At 44.3% G+C, this 22,793-nt stretch overlaps 1 protein-coding gene across 2 annotated transcripts in view; it reads right to left on the reverse strand.

Annotated features, from left to right (window-relative positions):
* CACNA1F (calcium voltage-gated channel subunit alpha1 F) overlaps positions 1-22,793 on the reverse strand; it is a 125,636-nt gene that overhangs the window by 58,394 nt on the left and 44,449 nt on the right. For both annotated transcript variants that reach the window (XM_075184998.1, XM_075184999.1), the window contains 9 exons: positions 21,807-22,014; positions 18,517-18,637; positions 18,168-18,246; positions 16,225-16,267; positions 13,065-13,110; positions 12,844-12,976; positions 12,007-12,136; positions 11,866-11,925; positions 7,878-7,984 (listed from right to left, as the gene is read on the reverse strand). In XM_075184998.1, the coding sequence (XP_075041099.1) occupies positions 7,878-7,984; positions 11,866-11,925; positions 12,007-12,136; positions 12,844-12,976; positions 13,065-13,110; positions 16,225-16,267; positions 18,168-18,246; positions 18,517-18,637; positions 21,807-22,014 (927 nt within the window). The remainder of the gene's footprint in view (positions 1-7,877; positions 7,985-11,865; positions 11,926-12,006; positions 12,137-12,843; positions 12,977-13,064; positions 13,111-16,224; positions 16,268-18,167; positions 18,247-18,516; positions 18,638-21,806; positions 22,015-22,793) is intronic.

Here is a 22,793-nt window from a genome sequence, read left to right on the forward strand (position 1 = left end):
TACAGACAAGCAGCCAGTTGAACAACAATCATAAAACATGAGAACACCCTGATCTGCCCACAAACCTGGAGCATGTAGAAGCTACTGCGCAAAAGACACTACGCAGATCAGAATATAACCAGTTGCAGAATGTCAGGGTTTTATTTAGCGCTGAGTATGCCCTCTCATTATAGAAAATAGGTTTTTTTGCAAACATAGAAAACTGTGTCTTTGAATACCTTAAAGTGCCGTTTCTGAGTTATATTATGTCTTAAAGCAGCAATCCCACATAGAAGCTTTTTCCTTTAAAAAACAAATTTAGGGTCCTTGTAAGTGTGCATCATTTTTCTTAGATATCCTCCTACATATCATTATCTACTTTTCAATATCTCTCTGGGGGGGCAATCAAATATGGCTGCCACAGGGTCACAGCTCACAGCATGTCATGTGATGGGAGGGAGGATGTCACACGGCACCGAGTAGACACAAAACACATTCGGGGGAATTCAATTCTGCCGCGAGTAACGCAGCGCTAAATCTATTACTGTTAATACGGTAATTTTAACCCTGATTTCTGCTTGCGGCTCCCTGAACCACGAGCAAATACCAGCGTTAAAGATTACCGTATTAACGGTAATTACGAGCATTATTACCATAAAATGGCAACAGTGCGCAGGCCGCGTTACTTTTTACAGTAACGCGGCCAATTGTATTCCCCCCGAAGTTTGCTCTACAGATATGTGCTCACAGCTCTCAGCATGCCATGCAAAGGCAGAGGGAGAGCAAGGAAGAGGAGGATGTCATAGTGAAAACAGAACTCAGCAGGCATGCCAAAGCCTCCCTGCTCAATACATATTGTGCCATGTGACTGTGGTTGCCATGGTAGTCACATAACAAGGTGGAAAATCTGAAGAATTATCAATCATTTATATGAATATGAAGAAACCAAATCAGAAATGATAAATATCAAAATTATTCTTCTTGCTTTAAGATAGTATTCACATGGATCCATTTAAGGTCCAGGTAGCTACAGGCTGGGTTTGGCCTACGCATCTAAGATCTGTACAGAGATTATTAGGATTTGGCAAGTACTATAGGCAATTTATCAAAGGTTTTTCCACTTTACTGTACCAATCAACATGGTCTGCTGAAGCTCTCCTACCTTTTGACAAGTTAAAATCAGCCTCTGTCATGGCCACAGTACTTCAACACCCTAATATTTACCTTACATTCATTGTAGAAGTCAACACTTCTGAGGGCGGAACCTGAGCCATTCTGTCCCAATAGTATACCCCAGTAATAATAAGAACATTCCATTGTTCTGCTTAGTTTTCATGAAATGTCTTTTCTCTGAGGCCAATTATGACATTGGAAATTGTTAGCTAATAAATGTGCTTTTGAGGAATGAAGACATTGTATAAATGGAGGGTTTGCCCATAACAAATGCCGACACTCATCAACGGGAAATTCGGGCACCCTGCAAATGCTTCCACAGCATTAAACTTGTAGATGGAGTTTTATACTTTAGGAGTAGAGATTTGGAGAATCAGTTCTAAAATTCAAAAATTCAACAGGTACAAGAAAATCAAACTGGTTTGTTCATGTTCAAGTTAAATCATTTTGAACGAGAACCTCAAACTTCAAACACTACTGGTTCAATTGAAAAAAAAAGAAATAAATACTTTTACTTTAATATTATAAACAATATCATTTTGATTGCGTTTAAAAAATAAAACCCGCTAATTTTAACCCAAACAGCGTACCTCAAATGCAACTAGACTACGGCATACGCAAATTGTAAATTTCTCTTTCCTGCCATTGGGGGACACTGCGAGACATTGGGGTGTAGTAGTGGGCTCAGGAGTCTTGTCACTTTAACTTGTTAAGTCTTTGCACTCCTCCTCTACTTAACCCCTCCTCTCCCGGGAGATCCTCAGTTTTTTTTAAGTGACTTGGAGCTAAGGTCACTGGAGTATAGGCACCTGCCTATACTCTATTAGTCTTTATAGATATACATGTTTTTATTTTTCTTTCCCTTAGGTGCAGCGAGGGACTCCAGCCTAAGACCCAGGAGAGTGAGTAGGACGCAGCTCTGCTCACTCTGGGTCCCAGCGCAGGTAAGAGAAGCCCTGGGCTCACTTACCTTCACCTTCTGCCGGTATTTCCCCTTAGAATAGATGTGAAAGGCACAGTCTCCAGGATAGCGGACAGGGGAGTGAGTTTGTAGTCAGCTTCTCCTCCCATGCCGCTTCAGAAGCCGGCAGGTCCCCGCTCGCCCCTATGGCAACGAGCAGCTAAGAAAAGAGGGGACAAGCGGCGCTCACACTCATTTAGAGGTGAGTTGGTCCGTTTCTCATGACTCGTGCTCCTGGGCATTATATTTTGATACAGTGCGAGTCCAGCGCTTCATGGTGGCCATTTTTGCGAGGTCGGGATGGCGCCTGAAGGCGGAGGCAAGCAGGGCAGGCAGAAGCAGCAGGAAGGGGAGGAGAAGTAATGACAACTTCCTCCTCCCAGGCCGTACTTCCCCGCGCGCAGGACCAAGTCTACTCGTGGGAACACTGAAGTAAACAGCGTGTCAGCGCTGGCCAGATCCTCTGCTTGGCCTCTCCTCTACCGACAGACATAACTGCTATTCAGGCTTGTATGACTGATGTTTTGTGGAGGTGTTACATATATATATGCATTTGTCATGTGAGTTATTAATAGGAATTTTCACAGACAGTACTGTACAGTCTTTTTGCTATTTGGAGTGGTGCTCTTAATTTAAAGAGACTTCCTAGCACAGGAGACTTTCTCTTATATAGTCTCATTTTTTGTCTACATTTCTTCTTATAATTATTTTTTAGAAATAAAACAATGGCTGAGAAGGGGACAGCTAAAAGCAAGGGTCGCTCTGCGCCTTCTGCAATGTATTTTACCTGTTCAAAATGTAACATAAAACTTTCTGTTGGGCAGACAGACTGAAACGCCCTTTGCGCAGCATGTACTGTGGAGGCTCAGGTGCATGACAGCCCAGTCCAGGGGGCATCTCCTACAATGGTGGAACCGCCTTGGCTGCAATCCTTCTCTTCAGCTGTGGAAAGACTGACGTCAGTTATGCCGCGTGTAACAGAGGTACGTGAGAACACTATCCCACTTACACTTGTAGGCAGTCAGTCTGATGAAAATGCTTCCACGTCACAGGCGGGGTCATCCCAGAGGGAAGACAGGTTATTATCCGTTTCCCAGAGGAGTAAGAGAGCTGTCATTGACACAGGTCTAGACCTAGAACAGGATTCTGATCTCTCCTCGGCAGAGGAAGGTGAGGTGGATTTGAGCCCGGAAGAGGAATGCCGTTATGACTCTGACTCACTTTCCACTAGTGTGGATGGTTTAATTTTAGGAATCAGGCATACGTTAGGGTATGCTGATCCTGAGCCCTCAGCGCCCATTGGTGTCTCTCTATTTAAAAGAGCTAAGGCACAGTTGGCTACATTCCCCCATTCTCCAGAGATGTTGGAGATTATTTCTGAGGCTTGGCAGCGGCCAAGTAAACAATTTATGATGCCAGGGAAATTCAAATCCCTTTATCCTCTGCCACCTGAGGACACGGTAAGGTGGGAATCATTACCTAAGGTGGATACCCCGGTGGCCCGTTTAGCTTCCTCTTCTGCTATTCTTGTCCAAGAGCGGATAGCCCTCAAAGAGTACACAGATAAAAAGTGTGATTCTGCTCTTCGCTCAGCATACATTGCTGTGGGAAGTATGTTTAGACCCAATATGGCTGTGGCCTGGGCCAACAAGGCCGTGCAGTTAAGGATGGAAGCTTTGATTAAAGGGCTTAGAGATAATACTCCGCGTACAGTACTCCTAGATCTTGCAGAGCATGTACTGGAGACCTCAGAGTATGTGGCAAACGCAGCTATGGATGCGGTGTAAGTGAATGCTAAGGCCTCCGCTTATTGTAGCAGCTCGGCGTAACCTATGGTTACGGACATGGTCGGTGGATGCAGACTCTAAAAGGGCTTTAGAAAATTTACCCTTTGACGGCCTAACCCTATTCGGGGCGGAGCTTGAGAGGGTCATCCAGGAGACCACAGGGGGAAAGAGCACTGCTCTCCCTACTGTCCCCAACAGGTCCCGTCAAGGAAGGTTCCATTCCTTTTGGAGTTTCTCACGAGGGGGAGGTACCGTTAATAGAGGGCAGTACTCAGTGCCTAGGGCACCTGCTATTAGAGGCAGAGGAGGTAGAGGTGAGGCAAGAAGAGGTTCTACTCGCCCAGCAGATAAGACCTCAGCGTGACGGGGCTGTTCAGGGGGAGCATCAAGTAGGAGCACGTCTCCTTCAGTTCAGGGGTCAGTGGTGGAAATCCACGGCAGATCTCTGGATGCGAGGGATTGTATCCAGGGGCTATGTGATAGACCTCGCCCACTCCCCCGTCACAGATTCTTCATCACCCCTCTCCCCTCTTGTCCCCTCAGACGGGTGGCGCTTCAGGAGGCTATTCAAAGACTTCTAGCAGCGCAGGTTGTTATGCATGTGCCTCCTCTAGAAAGAGGTCTAGGTTTTTACTCGAACCTGTTTCTGGTACCAAAGCCAGATGGGTCCTTCCGGCCCATTCTGAATCTTCGGTCTTTAAACAAACATCTGACTATTCAGAAATTCCGAATGGAATCCCTTCGCTCGGTAATAGCAGGGATAGAGAAAGGGGAGTTCTTGGCGTCCATAGACGTCAAGGATGCCTACTTGCATGTACCGATATGGGAAGGACATCAGAGTCTCCTTCGGTTTGCAGTTGGAGACGCACAGTTCCAGTTTAGGGCTCTCCCTTTCGGACTGGCTACCGCCCCCAAAGTCTTTACCAAGATTATGGCCTTCATGGCCAGTCTGTTGCGCCAGAAGGGTATAACAATTATACCTTATCTAGACGACCTGCTATTGAAAGCACCATTGGCAGTTCTTCTGTCCCACCATGTGCAGACAGTCATTCAGATTCTTCAGAGTCACGGCTGGGTGTTGAATGTACCCAAGTCATCTCTTGTTCCAGCCCAACAAATGCGTTTCCTGGGCCTGCTCTTCGATACTCAGTCTCTGAGAGTTTTCCTATCAAAGGAAAAAATCTTAGCCCTGTGGAAAAGGACCAGAGTCATTCTAGCGAAAAAGAGAGTCTCGGTCCTCAGTTGTATGAAACTCTTGGGGACAATGGTCTCGGTTTTCGAAGCAGTCCCTTTTGCGCAGTTTCATTCCCGTCCACTTCAGGCAGAGATCTTACTCAAGTGGTCAGGGTTTCAGAAGAATTTGGACAAACAGATTATTCGTCTGTCCAGACCCACAAAGCTGTCTCTTGTCTGGTGGATGTCCCAAACCAATCTGGAAAAGGGCCCATCCTTACAGACCTGGTCTTGGACTCTAGTCACAACAGACGCAAGTCTGTTGGGATGGGGAGGTGTAACAGGAACTCTGAGGCTTCAGGGTCTCTGGTCCCCTCAAGAATCACTTCTCCCAATAAACATCCTACAGCTCAGAGCAGTGTACAATAATCTGATAGGAGCCCAGAGATTTCTAAGAGGAAAACCGCTGCAGATTCAGTCCGACAACACCACCACGGTGGCATACATAAACCACCAGGGGGGCACTCGCAGCGCGGCTGCCATGCGAGAGACCAGGCGCATTCTGTCTTGGGCAGAGCATCAAGTGCCCAAGATTTCAGCCACTCACATTCCGGGGGTGGAGAATTGGGAGGCAGACTTCCTCAGCAGATACTCACTTCATCCCGGGGAATGGGCTTTGAACAGTCAGATCTTCTCCCTTTTGGTGGACCGTTGGGGCTGCCCGGACATAGATCTGATGGCTTCCAGGCTGAACCATCAGGTTCCACGCTACGGCGCAAGAGCTCGAGACCCAGGGGCAGAAATAATAGATGCCATGTCAGTTCCATGGACATATCAGATGGTGTATCTTTTTCCTCCCATACCAATGATTGCACGGGTCCTAAAGAAATTGAAGAGGGAGAAAGTTCCCGCTATTCTAATAGCTCCATTTTAGCCACGCAGAGCGTGGTTCTCAGTTCTACTGTTATTAGCAGGAGCTCCTCCATTCCAGCTTCCCATGCAGGCAGATCTTCTGTCTCAGGGTCCGTTCCTTTACCAAGGTTTGGATCAGCTGGCTTTGATGGCCTGGCTATTGAAACCCTAATACTTAAAGCTAAGGGTTTCTCTCAAGAGGTTATAAGCACCATGATTAGGGCCAGAAAGCCTGCGTCATCTTCCATCTATTATAGAGTCTGGAAGACATATATTTTGTGGTGTGAGTCTAAGAAATTCCATTCCTCTAGATTTAAACTATCTTGTGTGCTGGATTTTCTACAGGATGGGGTTCAGAGGGGTCTTCGTCTGGGTTCTCTCAAGGGCCAGATATCAGCCCTTTCTGTCTACTTTCAGAAAAAGATTGCAAGTTATTCTGACATTAAGATTTTCTTGCAAGGAGTGTTACATATACAACCTCCATTTTGCCATCCTGTCGAGCCCTGGGACCTCAATTTGGTTCTTCGTGCTCTTTCTAGGCTTTCATTTGAACCAATGGAGTCAATAGATTTAAGGTATCTTACGTGGAAGACAATATTTTTGTTGGCGATAGCTTCTGCTCGCAGAGTGTCTGAGCTTGGAGCTCTTCGCTGTGATCCCCCTTTTCTTATTTTCCACGCTGATAGGGCGGTCCTTCGTACTAAGCCATCTTTCGTTCCTAAGGTGGTTTCCAGGTTTCACCTAAATCAGGAGATTGTGGTACCTGTGTTCCGAGCAAAGAAGGACTCCTTAGAAGGGTCCATGCAGTGCTTGGATGTGGTACGAGCTCTACAGGCTTATGTAGACCGTACATCTCAGGTTAGAAAGACCAGAGATCTTTTTGTTTTATATGACGCCAACAAGAGAGGTTGGCCTGCTTCAAAGCAATCAATTGCCAGGTGGATAACGTCCACGATTCGAGAAGCTTACGTTGCAGCTTCTCTGTCCGTTCCAGGAAATTTGAAGGCGCATTCTACTAGGGCAGTAGGTGCCTCCTGGGCGGCTAGGCACGGGGCGTCTGCGGAGCAGTTGTGCAGGGCGGCGACATGGTCTTCCGTCCACACCTTCGCTAAATTTTACAGACTTCAGGGCTTTGCGTCGGCTGATGCAAGCTTTGGTCGCAGGGTTATGCGTGCAGCTGGTCCAGAGCATTCCCACCCTTGAGGAAGCTTTGGTATATCCCCAATGTCTCGCAGTGTCCCCCAATGGCAGGAAAGAGAAAATAAAATTTTTACTCACCGTAAAATCCATTTCTCTGACTCCATTGGGGGACACTGCGCACCCTCCCTTGCTCTGTATATAGTTCTGTGTGTGAAAACTTTGGTTATGGTTCTTTATAATTTAAGACCTGTCCAGGTTATATTACCTCCTTTACGTTCACTCTGGGTTATTCAAAACTGAGGATCTCCCGGGAGAGGAGGGGTTAAGTAGAGGAGGAGTGCAAAGACTTAACAAGTTAAAGTGACAAGACTCTTGAGCCCACTACTACACCCCAATGTCTCGCAGTGTCCCCCAATGGAGTCAGAGAAATGGATTTTATGGTGAGTAAAAATCTTATTTTTAAACTACAAGTTCGAATCAGGGTCCACAGCCAATTATGCCATGAACATGTCCGCGTATTCAAACCGGTGAAATTCAATGGAATTTCCAACCGGTTTGAAATTGTTGAGCATCTGTATTTAGAACACAGCGTTATTCTTCTCTTTTAGCAGTAAACATGTATACACATCTTGGTTTATGTTTTTTTTTACTTGAGATCTGGATTGGCCATTGAGTATTGCGGCCTTCTTTCTTGATATAGATTCTGTTCTCTGGAGAGTGTCTGAGGGAAAGAACAAAAGTTCCTGACTCACTGTATCCCGAAGGAGATGAGAGACACGCTAACAACAAGCAGATCCAGGAGGTTGAACCAGTTCCGGCAGAAGGAGCCTTTGTGTAAGAAAGCACCGTACGCGGTCATCTGAGTACAAGGGAAGACAGGGCACATTACACACAACTGATAGAAAGAAGCGGAGAGAGTCAGACACATAATCTGGGGAAGTAGGTCTAAATGTACAATTTACTGTTACTATATTTACCACTTACTGCGTCCAGTGTCTAAACTATTATTAATTACTCAATGAGTCTGCGTCTCTGCCAGTTCTTCTCGCTAACTCCCCTCCCTGCTTTACTCAAAACCTCAATTAAATGAAGAGAGATGGATGACTGCATAGACCATTAGCTGGTGTTCAGCTGAAACAGCACATGCAATTTTAAACATTCAACATTCTGTCTTGGTATGATAACTGCATATTGGATCAACTTGTACAGTAATTTAGGTTTAATGGTCCTGAAATTGGTTTAAAAAGTGTGTTGAGGGTTTAGCCCCAGTAATTGTCTTTCAATATGACCTAAGTTAATAACTGGGCACTACCCATGCCCAGTGGCGCACGCAGGGGGGGTTTCTGAGTCTCTAGAAACCCCCCCCCCCCTGTGCTAACTAAGTGGCCACTGTCCTATACAGCAGCCGCGGTGCTGTCAAAGAAGCGTCCGCGGCGGTGCTGTATTGTATACAGCACCGCCGCAGATGCTTCTTAGACAGCGCCGTGGCTGCTGTTTAGGACAGCGCTGGCGAAACGCCATGCGCAGCAGCTCTCTCTGGGTTGTTTTTTTTTTGGGGGGGTCGGCGGGGAGAAACCCCCCGACAATCCTCCGTGCGCCCCTGATGGCCCTGTATAATATTACCTCTTCTATTATTCATACTGGGTAAATAAGAGGTTGGTAAAGTATCAAAAAAATAAATAATACATAAAATGTAAATATTACAATTTCTATTCTACTACCAGAACAGTGTCGCCCCATGCATGAGCCAACTTGGCTCATATAATAAACACAGACACAAGTATAGGGCCATGGAGCATGAATAGTGAGTTTAGTAAAATGAGGGAAGAGGATACAAACAGCAGGAGGAACAGGACGTGGAGAACTAACTGGAATAGGACAGAGGAGCCCTAACTGGAATAGGACAGAGGATCACTAACTGGAATAGGACAGAGGATCACTAACTGGAATAGGACAGAGGAGCACTAACTGGAATAGGACAGAGGAGTACTAACTGGAATAGGACAGATGAACACTAACTAGAATAGTACGTGGAGAACTAACTGGAATAGGACACGGAGCACTAACTGGAATAGGAAAGAGGAGCACTAACTGGAATAGGACAGAGGATCTCTAACTGGAATAGGACAGAGGATCACTAACTGGAATAGGACAGAGGATCACTAACTGGAATAGGAAAGAGGAGCACTAACTGGAATAGGACAGAGGATCACTAACTGGAATAGGACAGAGGATCACTAACTGGAATAGGACATGGAGCACTAACTGGAATAGGACAGAGGAGCACTAACTAGAATAGTACGTGGAGTACTAACTGGAATAGGACGTGGAGTACTAACTGGAATAGGAAAGAGGAGCACTAACTGGAATAGGACAGAGGATCTCTAACTGGAATAGGACATGGAGCACAAACTGGAATAGGACAGAGGATCACTAACTGGAATAGGACAGAGGAGCACTAACTGGAATAGGACGTGGAGCACTCACTGGAATAGGATGTGGAGCACTAACTGGAATAGGACGTGGATCACTAACTGGAATAGGACAGAGGATCACTAACTGGAATAGGACAGAGGAGCACTAACTGGAATAGGACGTGGAGCACTCACTGGAATAGGATGTGGAGCACTAACTGGAATAGGACAGAGGATCACTAACTGGAATAGGACAGAGGAGCACTAACTGGAATAGGACAGAGGAGCACTAACTGGAATAGGACAGAGGAGCACTAACTGGAATAGGACAGAGGAGCACTAACTGGAATAGGACAGAGGAGCACTAACTGGAATAGAACGTGGAGCACTAACTGGAATAGGACGTGGAGCACTCACTGGAATAGGATGTGTAGCACTAACTGGAATAGGACGTGGAGCACTAACTGGAATAGGACGTGGAGCACTAACTGGAATAGGACAGAGGAGCACTAACTGGAATAGGATGTGGAGCACTAACTGGAATAGGACGTGGAGCACTAACTGGAATAGGACAGAGGATCACTAACTGGAATAGGACAGAGGAGCACTAACTGGAATAGGACGTGGAGCACTAACTGGAATAGAATGTGAAGCACTATCTGGAATAGGACAGAGGTCACTAACTGGAATAGAATGTGGAGCACTATCTTGAATAGGACAGAGGATCACTAACTAGAATAGGACGTGGAGTACTAACTGGAATAGGACAGAAGTCACTAACTGGAATAGGACGTGGAGTACTAACTGGAATAGGACAGAGGATCACTAACTGGAATAGGACAGAGGATCACTAACTGGAATAGGACGTGGAGTACTAACTGGAATAGGACAGAGGATCACTAACTGGAATAGGAAAGAGGAGCACTAACTGGAATAGGACAGAGGATCACTAACTGGAATAGGACAGAGGATCACTAACTGGAATAGGACATGGAGTACTAACTGGAATAGGACAGAGGAGCACTAACTAGAATAGTACGTGGAGTACTAACTGGAATAGGACGTGGAGTACTAACTGGAATAGGAAAGAGGAGCACTAACTGGAATAGGACAGAGGATCTCTAACTGGAATAGGACATGGAGCACTAACTGGAATAGGACAGAGGATCACTAACTGGAATAGGACAGAGGAGCACTAACTGGAATAGGACGTGGAGCACTCACTGGAATAGGATGTGGAGCACTAACTGGAATAGGACATGGATCACTAACTGGAATAGGACAGAGGATCACTAACTGGAATAGGACAGAGGAGCACTAACTGGAATAGGACGTGGAGCACTCACTGGAATAGGATGTGGAGCACTAACTGGAATAGGACAGAGGATCACTAACTGGAATAGGACATGGAGCACTAACTGGAATAGGACAGAGGAGCACTAACTGGAATAGGACGTGGAGCACTAACTGGAATAGGACAGAGGAGCACTAACTGGAATAGAACGTGGAGCACTAACTGGAATAGGACGTGGAGCACTCACTGGAATAGGATGTGTAGCACTAACTGGAATAGGACGTGGAGCACTAACTGGAATAGGACATGGAGCACTAACTGGAATAGGACAGAGGAGCACTAACTGGAATAGGACAGAGGAGCACTAACTGGAATAGGACGTGGAGCACTAACTGGAATAGGACAGAGGATCACTAACTGGAATAGGACAGAGGAGCACTAACTGGAATAGGACGTGGAGCACTAACTGGAATAGAATGTGAAGCACTATCTGGAATAGGACAGAGGTCACTAACTGGAATAGAATGTGGAGCACTATCTTGAATAGGACAGAGGATCACTAACTAGAATAGGACGTGGAGTACTAACTGGAATAGGACAGAAGTCACTAACTGGAATAGGACGTGGAGTACTAACTGGAATAGGACAGAGGATCACTAACTGGAATAGGACAGAGGATCACTAACTGGAATAGGACGTGGAGTACTAACTGGAATAGGACAGAGGATCACTAACTGGAATAGGACAGAGGATCACTAACTAGAATAGGATGTGGAGTACTAACTGGAATAGGACAGAGGATCACTATCTGGAATAGGACAGAGGTCACTAACTGGAATAAGACGTGGAGTACTAACTGGAATAGGACACGGAGCACTAACTGGAATAGGACAGAGGTCACTAACTGGAATAGGACAGAGGTCACTAACTGGAATAGGACAGAGGTTACTAACTGGAATAGGACGTGGAGTACTAACTGAAAGAGGCAGCAATAAAGAGAGGGCAGGACAACAGGGAGAGGGCTCTTGTCACCTTCAGTAGGATTTCCACTGTAAAGATGGAGGTGAATGCATAGTCAAAATACCCCAAAATCTGCAAGAACAAGCAACACATCAGAGATCTGGAACAGTGACATTATGTTAGTTTATGCTACATTTTTAAGTTGGTACTCACATGGTTACGGAAGGAGTGAGCACGTATTGGATCTTCTGCTGCAAGGGAGATGCTGCTAAGGATGATGAAGACCAGGATGAGGTTGGTGAAAATGTGGTGGTGAATCAAACGATGACACCCAACTCGGAGCCTGAAACACGGAAGGGAATCCGAGAGAAAGTGGGAAAATATGTTTGTTACTTTTATTAGTTTTTGCTGGAATTTGACTTAGGGGTAAGTCTATCAAACCTTCTAAAAAGGAAAAGTTGAGTCGTTACCCATAGCAACCAGTCCTGTCTAGAAAATGATAGCTAGAATCTGATTGGTTGCTATGGGCAACAACTCCACTTTTCCTTTTTGAAGGTTTGGTACACTTACCACTTAGTATTGTCATTATTAGTATTTGGGTGTACCGTCATAACAAGAGGGATTTCCTAATACGAATTCACTCTAATAATAACAAAACATTACCAGTGCCATTCCCCATTGATTTGTTTCCTAATATGGACATCAAGCTAAGGACATTCCCCTCCTAGGTTGAGTCTCCCCCCCCCCCCCCCCCTACGAAGCTGGATGCTGGGAAAGCCCAAGTCTGGGATAGACGCAGTTACCTTAATATATTCACTAAGACCTTCACTGTGTTACTGTTCTCTAGACATCATTTCCTCGAGTACTTGCAAGGTGTTAAATCTAGTTATCGAAGGTATTTGACTGAATGCCAACAACACCAGTCTACAGGTGCCGGCACCCCTCTGTGCAGTCCCACCCTTCTATAGCACATTTCTCTCTTGTGAGATAGTAGAGATATAAACTAAAGAGAAGCAGGTAGACATGTAACAGCCTGGGAAAGTCTCTCACAGGTTGGTGCTGCTGAGAATAAAGAAGGCACTGCCCTCTGGGATTGGAAGAACTTTCTCCTTTGGTGCAAACTCTGCAAGTTTTTCCAGGTGAGAATCTGGGAGACTGGCTTCTTCGTCGTCTTCCTCCTCGGCTATGAAAACATGAAGGGACATTGTACCTCTGTATTGAATAATGATGTATATGTAGCAATAGAGGAGAGGAGGTCACCATCAACTTACATTCTTCACTTCCCTCTTTATCCTCATTTTCTTCCTCACAGGGAACCTACAGGAAGAAGGTATAGGCGTATAGACATGAAATCCACATTTATGCACCCCCTTATATATTTAACTTCAGTTGCAAGTAAGTCCATGGATGCCGAGTGCTGACATGTGTATCCATCAACAGTATGAAGAACTATCTGGAGAAGATCTCACCGGTCAGGAAGTATCAGGGCAGTAGGAGGAACGAAGAAAGTAGGAAGAGAAATAATAATTTTAAAAAAAGCCAAATGAAAACAAAAGAATACAAAGTAGAAACCTAGATAAAGACCTATCGCAAGATGATTCCTGGACTACCTCACATTGGTGCGCCATCCGCCAAAATAATCTCAAATCTGTCTTCCGAAGGTGGTGAGCCAAGAATGAACTCAGCCAGGGGGAAACGTGGATAATGTTCTGAGACAGAAAACTAGACTCCACCGTTGACACCGCTAACTGTACTATTATTGATGGAACCCTACAAATCATCATCATCAGCTATTTATATAGCACCACTAATTCCACAGCGCTGTACAGAGAACTCACATCAGACCCTGCCCCATTGGAGCTTACAGTCTAAATTTCCTAACATACACACAGACAGACAGACAGACAGCGAGAGAGACTAGGGTCAATTTGATAGCAACCAATTAACCTATTAGTATGTTTTTGGAGTGTGGGATGAAACCAGAGCACCTGGAGGAAAAACCAATGCAAACACAGCGAGAACATACAAACTCCTCACAGATAAGGCCATGTTCGGGAATCGAACTCATGACTCCAGTGCTGTAAAGGCAGAAGTACTAACCACTAAGCCACTGTGCTGCCCAAATTTAGTGAACTATAAAGAGAGGCACTTAAGTCACCTTCGTGGATGACAAACTGCTCCACCAAATGATATGTCCATTATACGTTATTTAACATAGACATCTGTACCTTGCATGTCTCCATGTAAATAATGCAATACTCTTAACATAAAGTGCAAGAGCACATCTTTTATTCACATAACTAAAACACAGTGTGATGTAAACTTAGATTGGTTGAACTCAGAATCTAGCACATATTCATCAGGGATACCAAGGAAACGTGGGTGAAGGTTCTCTCTGAGCAGAGGTGGATATCCAGCTACCCCACCTGGATCTTCGATAGGGAAAGGAGAGCAGACAGTGGCAGTGGGTATTAACAGGGCAGAGGAAAAAGAACGGTGGGGGAGGCAGGAGGGCAGCCATGTCATAATCACAACAAGGGTGTCTTGAAATATTACCCATTGGCACCAGACTCACAGCAAAACAAGTGTGTACGTGAGCAGGCTCTGAAAATACTATCATATTAGCTTTCGGGTCTATGATAACTTTCTCCAATAGTGGGGGTGGGTAGATACAGTAAATCATAGAAACCTCTTACCCAAATGTGACACGATGCTGCCATGGGTCTGAGCCACCCATGAGACATGTACGATTAATGCAAAACAAACATTTATCTGGACAATTTCATACATCTAGGCAGTAAGCTGCAAACCTATATAGGACAGATGAACTTTCAATCAGCAATTTCAAGGACAAACGATTCCTGTGGGGAAACCTGTGCTGTACACAAATGGTAACACTGTCACTAGCTGCGTGAACTAGCAGCCGGGCGTGTACTTTAGTTTCTGTGCTCTGTTATTATCCTTGTGGCATAGATGTTAGAGGGTGTAGGGACATCCTCCAACACCAGGGGAAGCTCTCATATGATTTAAACTGGTTCACTTATCTATAATATAAAAGCCTAGTGGCCTGTGTGAAAAAAAAACAAAAAAAAAAAACGGCAACGCCACCTGCTGGGCGGAGTTATACACTGACCTACTAAATTCTTAGTGTGTGTGGAAAAAAAATCAGAAAGGGCTGAAATTTGGTATACTAAAATGATTTTAATTTGTTAATTTAATTTGTTGTTAAAAGTGTTTATAAAGATTTTAAAAAATATATATATATATTTCTTGAAGGAGAAGTGACAGTTGGGAGTGGTCGGTGGTTGCCGGGGGTGACAGTGGGGAGTGGTTGGTGGTTGCCGGGGGTGACAGAGCGAGGGGAGTGTGATACTCAGGACCGCTGAGAGAGATCCCTGTGTCTGGATAGACATCTGAATAGATGTGGCGATGAAGATGAAGGATGAGGTGATGGAGAAGAATGATGAGGTGGTGACATGTGGACAAAACCACGTTAAAAAAGGGCGCTTGCGTCGGGAAGTAACGCTCTTCCCCTGAGGAGGCCTGGCCTAGCCCCAAGTGCATGACAAGAACCTTTTTAACACCTTAAGTAGCTTGATTTGACTAGAATGCATGAGTATCATGCACGGGTATACATGCTTCCTGGTTATGTTATTACCTATGCTAGTTCTAGCTAGTAATTAATTAGCTGCCTCCTGAGGCTGATTGTCAGCCCTGTCCTCCTCTGTCCTGATTGGCTCTTAGGACTATTTAAGGCAGTGAGATCTGGGCCTCACTGCCGGTTATAGCGTCCAGTTTGCCTGTCAGCCTAACCTGCTCCTGCTCCTGTATTTTATTAGTGAATCCTGTTGGACTGATGTATGCCTGTGTATGACCCCTTGCCTGGATTTGGACCCTGCCTGTGTTTCTTGTGACCCCGACCTCTGGCGTGTTTACCGACCTTCCTGTTTGCTCATGACCCTTGACCTCGGCCTGTTTACTGAATCTGCTGTCTGCTGCCAGCCCTTGACCCTTGGACTCCACTTCGCTTGCCTGGTTCTCCCTAGTCGGTACACACTTCACGACCCTCTGTCAGTCTGCAGCCAAGTCTGTCCCCACCACTAGGGGCTCCAGTGAACACCTGACTGGCGGAGCAGACTCCGGGTTGTGCTGTATCGGCTAGAGAGGTTCCTAACAAATACATTTTAAGTTAGCCTATACACACAGAGGAGAATGCTTGCTGACACCACATAAAAACTACTCAGATCCCAATATCTCAGCGGCTGAACCTCCATTGTTAAAGCTCAGTCCCCAAAAATGAAACATCATCACTATTTACATGTTTCAAAAATGTGGCTCCTAATATCAACCTCAGTACTGTTATGATAACTATTCCTTTTCCCATCAATGGATGCATCAGATCATTATATATTTATAAAATACAGGGCTTACCTTAACTGAGCTATCTTCTTTCTTCCCAGACTTCTTTCCTCCCCTGTAAGGAAGCAAATATAGATGCAGGTTGTGTTTTGTTGTCCTTTGCATTATCTCACTCTGAAACCAAGGCTGGGTACACACTGGAGAAATTTCCGACCGACTTTTTATCTATAACGATTGTACCTACGACTGAAGGTCCCACCAGTCAGGCAGTTCATGCACACACACTACACACGATTTACTTTCAGATCTGTGCTCTTCATCTGGTCCTATAATTGTTTAGAGAATGACAGCACAATACTCATTCATTCATTCATTCCTGTCAAACTGATTAATCGCCTTGTTATAGCTATCCACATGTCATAACTTCTGTGACTCTGAAACTAAATATTCAATCTCAGAACGAACTGACTAATTATTCCATCTACAGCACTCTCTACATTAAGTCACCGGGACATGTTCATTGCCGGCATCGACTGAAAACACCATGACTCTGTAAACTCTATGGAGATCATGATCGTGAGTGCATACACACTGCATGATCGGAAGGTAATTGGAACAAGATTATCAAACAGTACAATCAACCAAATGAAACTACAATCAGTACTTTGGGACGACTGTCGTTCATCGTGTAAGTCTACACACTAATGCGATATCTGACCAAACGGTCATACATCGGCTGATTGGCACGATGATTGGCTGAGAAACCTCCAGTGTGTACCTAGCCTAAGTGAGATGTACCTAGTGTAATGAGTGGAATCACATCCTATCATACTTCATACTTTATGGATCCAGCTAAACTCACTCGAAGTCACTTGCTGCACATTTATTGGATTTCAACCTTTCTTAAAATAAACATGCCTCTCATATATACTATTTAGGGGGTCCAGGAACTTCCCTGTTACTAGAAGCCAGCAGCTAGGTAGTGCTAAATGTACTGTTTTTCCTGCAGACGACAGCACTAAAAGAGAGTTCTATTGTACAGCTAGGAATGGATGGAAGAAAGAGGGCTGGAATTGGCCAGAAGTAACATAAACACTGAGGTTGCATGGAAAGAGAAAAGTACTGAGTATAGCAAGAGTTAAATTAGCATGGTGGAAGGGGACGAGATTCAGCCAATTAGTAGTGAGCATTGGGGAGGGGTTATTCCTGGGGAAGGATTATAAGGTTTAGGAAGAACAGTTAATTTCCTTTTGTCCGTCTGGAAAGTCGTCCCCCCCCCGACCAAGGACATCTTTTTTTGTGTTTGTCTTTGTGAATGTGTGTTTGTCATGTCTGTCGATCTAATTTTTCCTCCCAAGGGGGTGTCAGTTGGCAGAAAGCAGTCCAATCAGCGGCCATTAGGACACATTTGAGTGGCGTGTTAGGCACTCTCCCCTAGAGGGATTGGGCAATTAGTGAGAATAACCCTTTGGGGTTATGGGGCTCCGCTTAGGTGAGCGGGCCTCAGCTAATGAGCCAAATGGGGTAGATTGGTGTCCAACGCTTAGAAGTGTCCCAATAATTGGGACAGAGTTTACACCTTACGGGTGTGGCCTGGGGCTGATTAGTTGCTTATATTTGCCACCTCCTTTCAATAAATTCCTGACCTTTCATTTCGCCAAAACAAGTCTCTGTGTCGTTATTTATAGTGGTAAGTTAAGATTGTAAGAAGAGAAAAATGTCAACCGGTAAGCGGATTACGATTTCTCCAGTCATTGCTTTAGGGTTCTCGTGGCGGCGGGGGGCATCCTGCTATATATAAGGGTTATTTTTGGTTAAGAAGGGATTGTCCAAATTTGACAATTCTATATCTACACCTGTCATTCACTGTATATTTGGAATAAATATAAATTGTCAGTATTTATGTATGTAAAGTTTATCTCCATGTACACCGTGTCCTCCTTGTTGTCTGTCATTAGTTTGTCCAGTAACAGGTTATATTATGTCCCCTTTTCCCACAGTCACATTATTCTTACTTCTTGTCTTTGCTGTTAATATTGTCTCCGTCAGCCAGATTGTCCACCGCAATAGCCAAGAAGACATTCAATAAGATATCTACACACCGAAGTCAAGGAAGTATCTGCATGAAGCCCGATGAACAGTTTCACCAACCCAAATATCGCCTTAGTCTCCCACAGCAACAGATAACAAACAGAAAATCATCCATTAATTACAATTGACTTGACTTTCTTAAAGGATATATCTACCCAAAAATTTGATTTCATTTACCACCCCCCACTCCCCAAGAAGAGGAGGTGCAAATTCTAGAGGGGAAAACATGACCAATGGTTTTTCCAAATCTTAAGTGGTCTGCTTAGAGGATACAATTTCCACATATGAAGAGGATGATAAAATACACACAGACGAGCATGCCAGGGAAAAATGGTCCGCCATACGCCATGATCCCGTCATACATCACGGCGTTCCAGTCCTCCCCTGTCAGTATCTGAATAATATCCATAAGAGAAAGAGAGAAGTGGAAGATGTTACAGCAGATCAGCTTTTAAAGTCCTACAGAGGAAACACAGTTTTAGGAAAGAAAGAGAGAAAAAAGAAAAAAGAAAAAAAGAAAGAAGAAAAAAAAGAAAAAAGAAGAAAGAAGAAAAAAGAAGAAAGAAGAAGAAAGGGGGTATATAGATCCAGTTGTGAGTTTCCGGCGGGTTTGAAAAGTGGAGATGTTGCCTATAGCAACCAATCAGATTCTAGCTGTCATTTTGTAGAATGTACTAAATAAATGATAGCTAGAATCTGAGTGGTTGCTAGAGGCAACATCTCCACTTTTCAAACCCGCCGGAAACTCACAGCTTGATACATTTACCCCCAGAAGTAGACACCCGGTGGCTCTTTAACTTTTGTTACAACCACAAGTCTCAGACCCAAATCATGTTGGTACTTTTAGCTTCACAAGAACTGGAGAACTGCTAATTGCCCAGCCCTGAGGTAGACATTTCAGCTAAATGAAGATAGATAGACACTTCTTAACATTTTCTGGCCCTGGTACATGCTTTGGGAGCTATAATTCGGTGTTTAATTAAATAAAATAACATAAATAACATGTTTTCTTTTAATAACTTTACTGTAGATTGCAAGTCGAGCATATTCCCTTTGATGAAGTAGAACTGTTAAAAAATTGACACCTATATAATTAAATTACACTTATATAATTATTATATTAAGAGATCATTAATATTTGATTTAGATTTGTGTCCAAGCCCTCGGTTATCAATTTCTTATCTAGTGAATTTGCTCTTTTGCTCTTTTATGTATTTTGTATTAATTTTTGTCAGGAGGCCATTGAGTTGGCTAAACTGTAGAGGCTTTTAGAAAGGCCACATGAATATAAAAATGTTTAAATTAAGCGTTCTCACTTGGCTCTAACATTACGGGATAGAAAAGCAAGGCAAGCACATTACAATATATCATGGCAATTAAACAAGTATATTACACAACAAGTATATTCAACTTTTCGTTCTACAGAATACAGGGCCGGATTAACCCGAGGTCTAACTGGGCTATAGCCCAGGGGCCTCGGGCATCCAGGGGGCCCTTCAAAGTTTTCAGCAGCATTATTGATCTGTCCGGGGGCGCCCCCAGCCCGATCAATGCTGCTGAGCACAGTCAGTTCAGTCCTCCGTCCCCGGCGCTCAGTAATCTGTTTACTGAGGAGATCTCGCGAGTGAACTCTCGCGAGATCTCCTCAGTAAGGAGCTTACAGCGCGCCGGGGACGGAGGACTGAACTGACAGGAAAGCGCTGGGGGGGAGTGGCTCACATTGGGGGCCTCACGGGAGAATGGAGGCGCCCTTAGCCCAGGGGCCTCCATTCCCTTAATCCGGCCCTGACAGAATACACTGCATGGTTATTCACATAATTTAATACATATAAAAAAGGTACAGATGTTCTCTGTGCAGGGATTCATATACACATGTTTGAGTGGATAGATAAAGGGAAAGTAAGTCAGAGCTCAATATATATTTACAGGTATTACTTACTGAAGTTTGTACATATATTGGCATAGAATGTGATTAATTCTGGTGCCAGCGGTGGGATGTGTGGGTCATGACCAGGACTTTGTAGCCAGGACAGTTCTACTCATGCTCTCTGCTGCTCCTATGTCCTTCAATACCTGCAGTCTGCCGAATATTGAGCTATGCAATAAGACCCATTGAGAACTGATTTGAGGCAATGCTGCCGTTAGCATTAAGTTATGATGGATGTGCAGGTTACTAAGTACAAGCAGCTCATCAGGATGCTTTTTTAATCGGTGTTGTAAAATCCAATCACATGAATCAATTCAATGACTGGTGATTGGACGGGGAGTGCATGTCTAGGCTATAAACAACAGCAGCAACATGACTGCTAGACACAAGCTTTCATATGCCCAGCATGGAAATATAAGAAAAACAAAAATTAGTTAATTAGCTATAATAATAGAAAGCTCTAGCGTTAATAGTGTTAAAACTGCTCTGTGCTGCCACACTTTGAAAGTTAATTAGAAACATCAGCCCCACTCACACTGCAGTGCAATCGTTACATGAATATAAATAATTTCCCTTATTTTGTTTGTCAATAATGCATATCTTAGTGAAAAACAGGATAAACACCTTTTATATTTCATAACACATTAGGCATGAACATGAAAATTGTCTTACTAAAGCCCCTCACTCTCTGGCAGCAAAATACATGCTTTAACTAGGGTTATTTTAACTGCAAGTCAACGCATCCACATCAATGCAATGTCCTCTACTGACCCCCCCATCTCAAGTACTCGCTACCACCGCATGTCACTGGTATATAATGGAATGCCAGTGGGTAATCAGCCTAAGACGTACCTAAACTACAGACAGACAACAACCCTTCTCTAAGCGTGCAGTGCGGAGGCTGGTTGCCATGGTGAAACACATGTTTGTGTAGATAACCTATTGTACTGTAAAATCACACTGTACAATGTGATATCCTGTGAATCCCTGGTTGCCACGGTGACACATTTTGTAAGTTAAAACTGAATAAATGTGAGGCAGAAAGCATGCCTTCCCCCGAAAAAGACACAATCAACCCAATTATTGTCCATCTGCTCCAAACATTATCCCCACATATTTACTTAGGATTTGTGAACTCAGGTTCCTAGTGCCTGGAAACCCCCCTCCAAGCCTGGGGCACTGTATAATTGAGGTGGCTGGACACTGCCCCTGCTTCACACGGCTCTGCTTGAAAAATGAGAGCTGTGTGCACCTAATAGTAGTGCACGCAGTATTGCCCATGTATATTATGGGGATAGGAAGAGTTGGAGAGCAGCCAAGCACTGTCTAAAATCATAGCCACGCCCCCATGCATGCTGGTCACGCCCACTGGTGGCGTGGTGTGGAAACCCCCCTCTTCAAATCCTGCGTTTGCCCCTGCTTATTTGTATATAATAGAGCAAATCTAATAATTTATTTGGTATAAACTGTAGTTGATGTTTTGAGCTGTGTTGAATTCATGTGTATATTGCTTTTGTATCAAATAAATAAAATATTGTTTCTTTTGTCTACTTTCTGTGTTTATTTTAGCTTCAACGATCATGTGACAGGCAAGAGCACAGACGCTAATAAAACCAAAGGTTCCGTCAATCCTCACCTGGAACACAGTGAGCAGGGCCTGAGGGAAGGTGTCAAATGTACTTCTTTTGGTTTGGGTCTCATCAAAGTTGAATTTTCCTCCGAAAAGCTGCATCCCAAGCAAGGAGAAGATGATGATGAAGAGGAAGAGGAGCAGCAGTAAAGAAGCAATGGATTTCATGGAGTTCAGCAGTGATGCGACCAGGTTACTTAGCGATGCCCAGTGTCTGTATTTTGGAGAGGAGAGTGATGGCAGGGTGGAAGAGAGAGAGAGAGGGGGACCAGCTTGGGTAACACACCATCCTCCATAGGAATTATACAGATTCTCTCAACTCAAGCAATATGTGTGACATTAATAAGTGCAACAAAGAGGTTCTATGCAATCACATAAAACCAATATACAGTCATGGGCAAAAGTTTTGACAATGACACAATTATTGGTTTTCAGAAAGTTTGCTGCTTCAGTGCTTTTAGACCTTTTTGTCAGATGTTGCTATGATATATTGAAGTAAAATTACAAGCATTTCATAAGTGTCAAAGGCTTATATTGACATTACATTAAGTTTCTGCAAAGAGTCAATATTTGCAGTGTTGACCCTTCTTTTTGAAGACCTCTGCAATTCGCCCTGGCATGCTGTCAATCAACTTCTGGGCCACATACTGACTGATGGCCGCCCATTCTTGTCTAATCAATGCTTGGATTGACCACAAGTTCTCAATGAGTTAAGGTCTGGGGAGTTTCCTGGCCATGGACCCAAAATTTAGATGTTTTGATCCCCGAGCCACTTAGTTATCACTTTTTCCCTATGGCAAGGTGCTCCATCATGCTGGACAAGGCATTTTTTGTCACCTAACTGTTCTTGGATGGTTGGGAGAAGTTGCTCTTGGAGGATGTTTTGGTACCATTCTTTATTCATGGCTATGTTCTGAGGCAAAATTGTGAGTGAGCCCACTCCCACCAGTGCAGAGCTTGCTCAGGAATGGCAGCAGGCAGCAAGATGGAGCT

The sequence above is a fragment of the Mixophyes fleayi genome, chromosome 9 (genome assembly GCF_038048845.1).
Source record: "Mixophyes fleayi isolate aMixFle1 chromosome 9, aMixFle1.hap1, whole genome shotgun sequence".
Classification (NCBI taxonomy): domain Eukaryota; kingdom Metazoa; phylum Chordata; class Amphibia; order Anura; family Limnodynastidae; genus Mixophyes; species Mixophyes fleayi.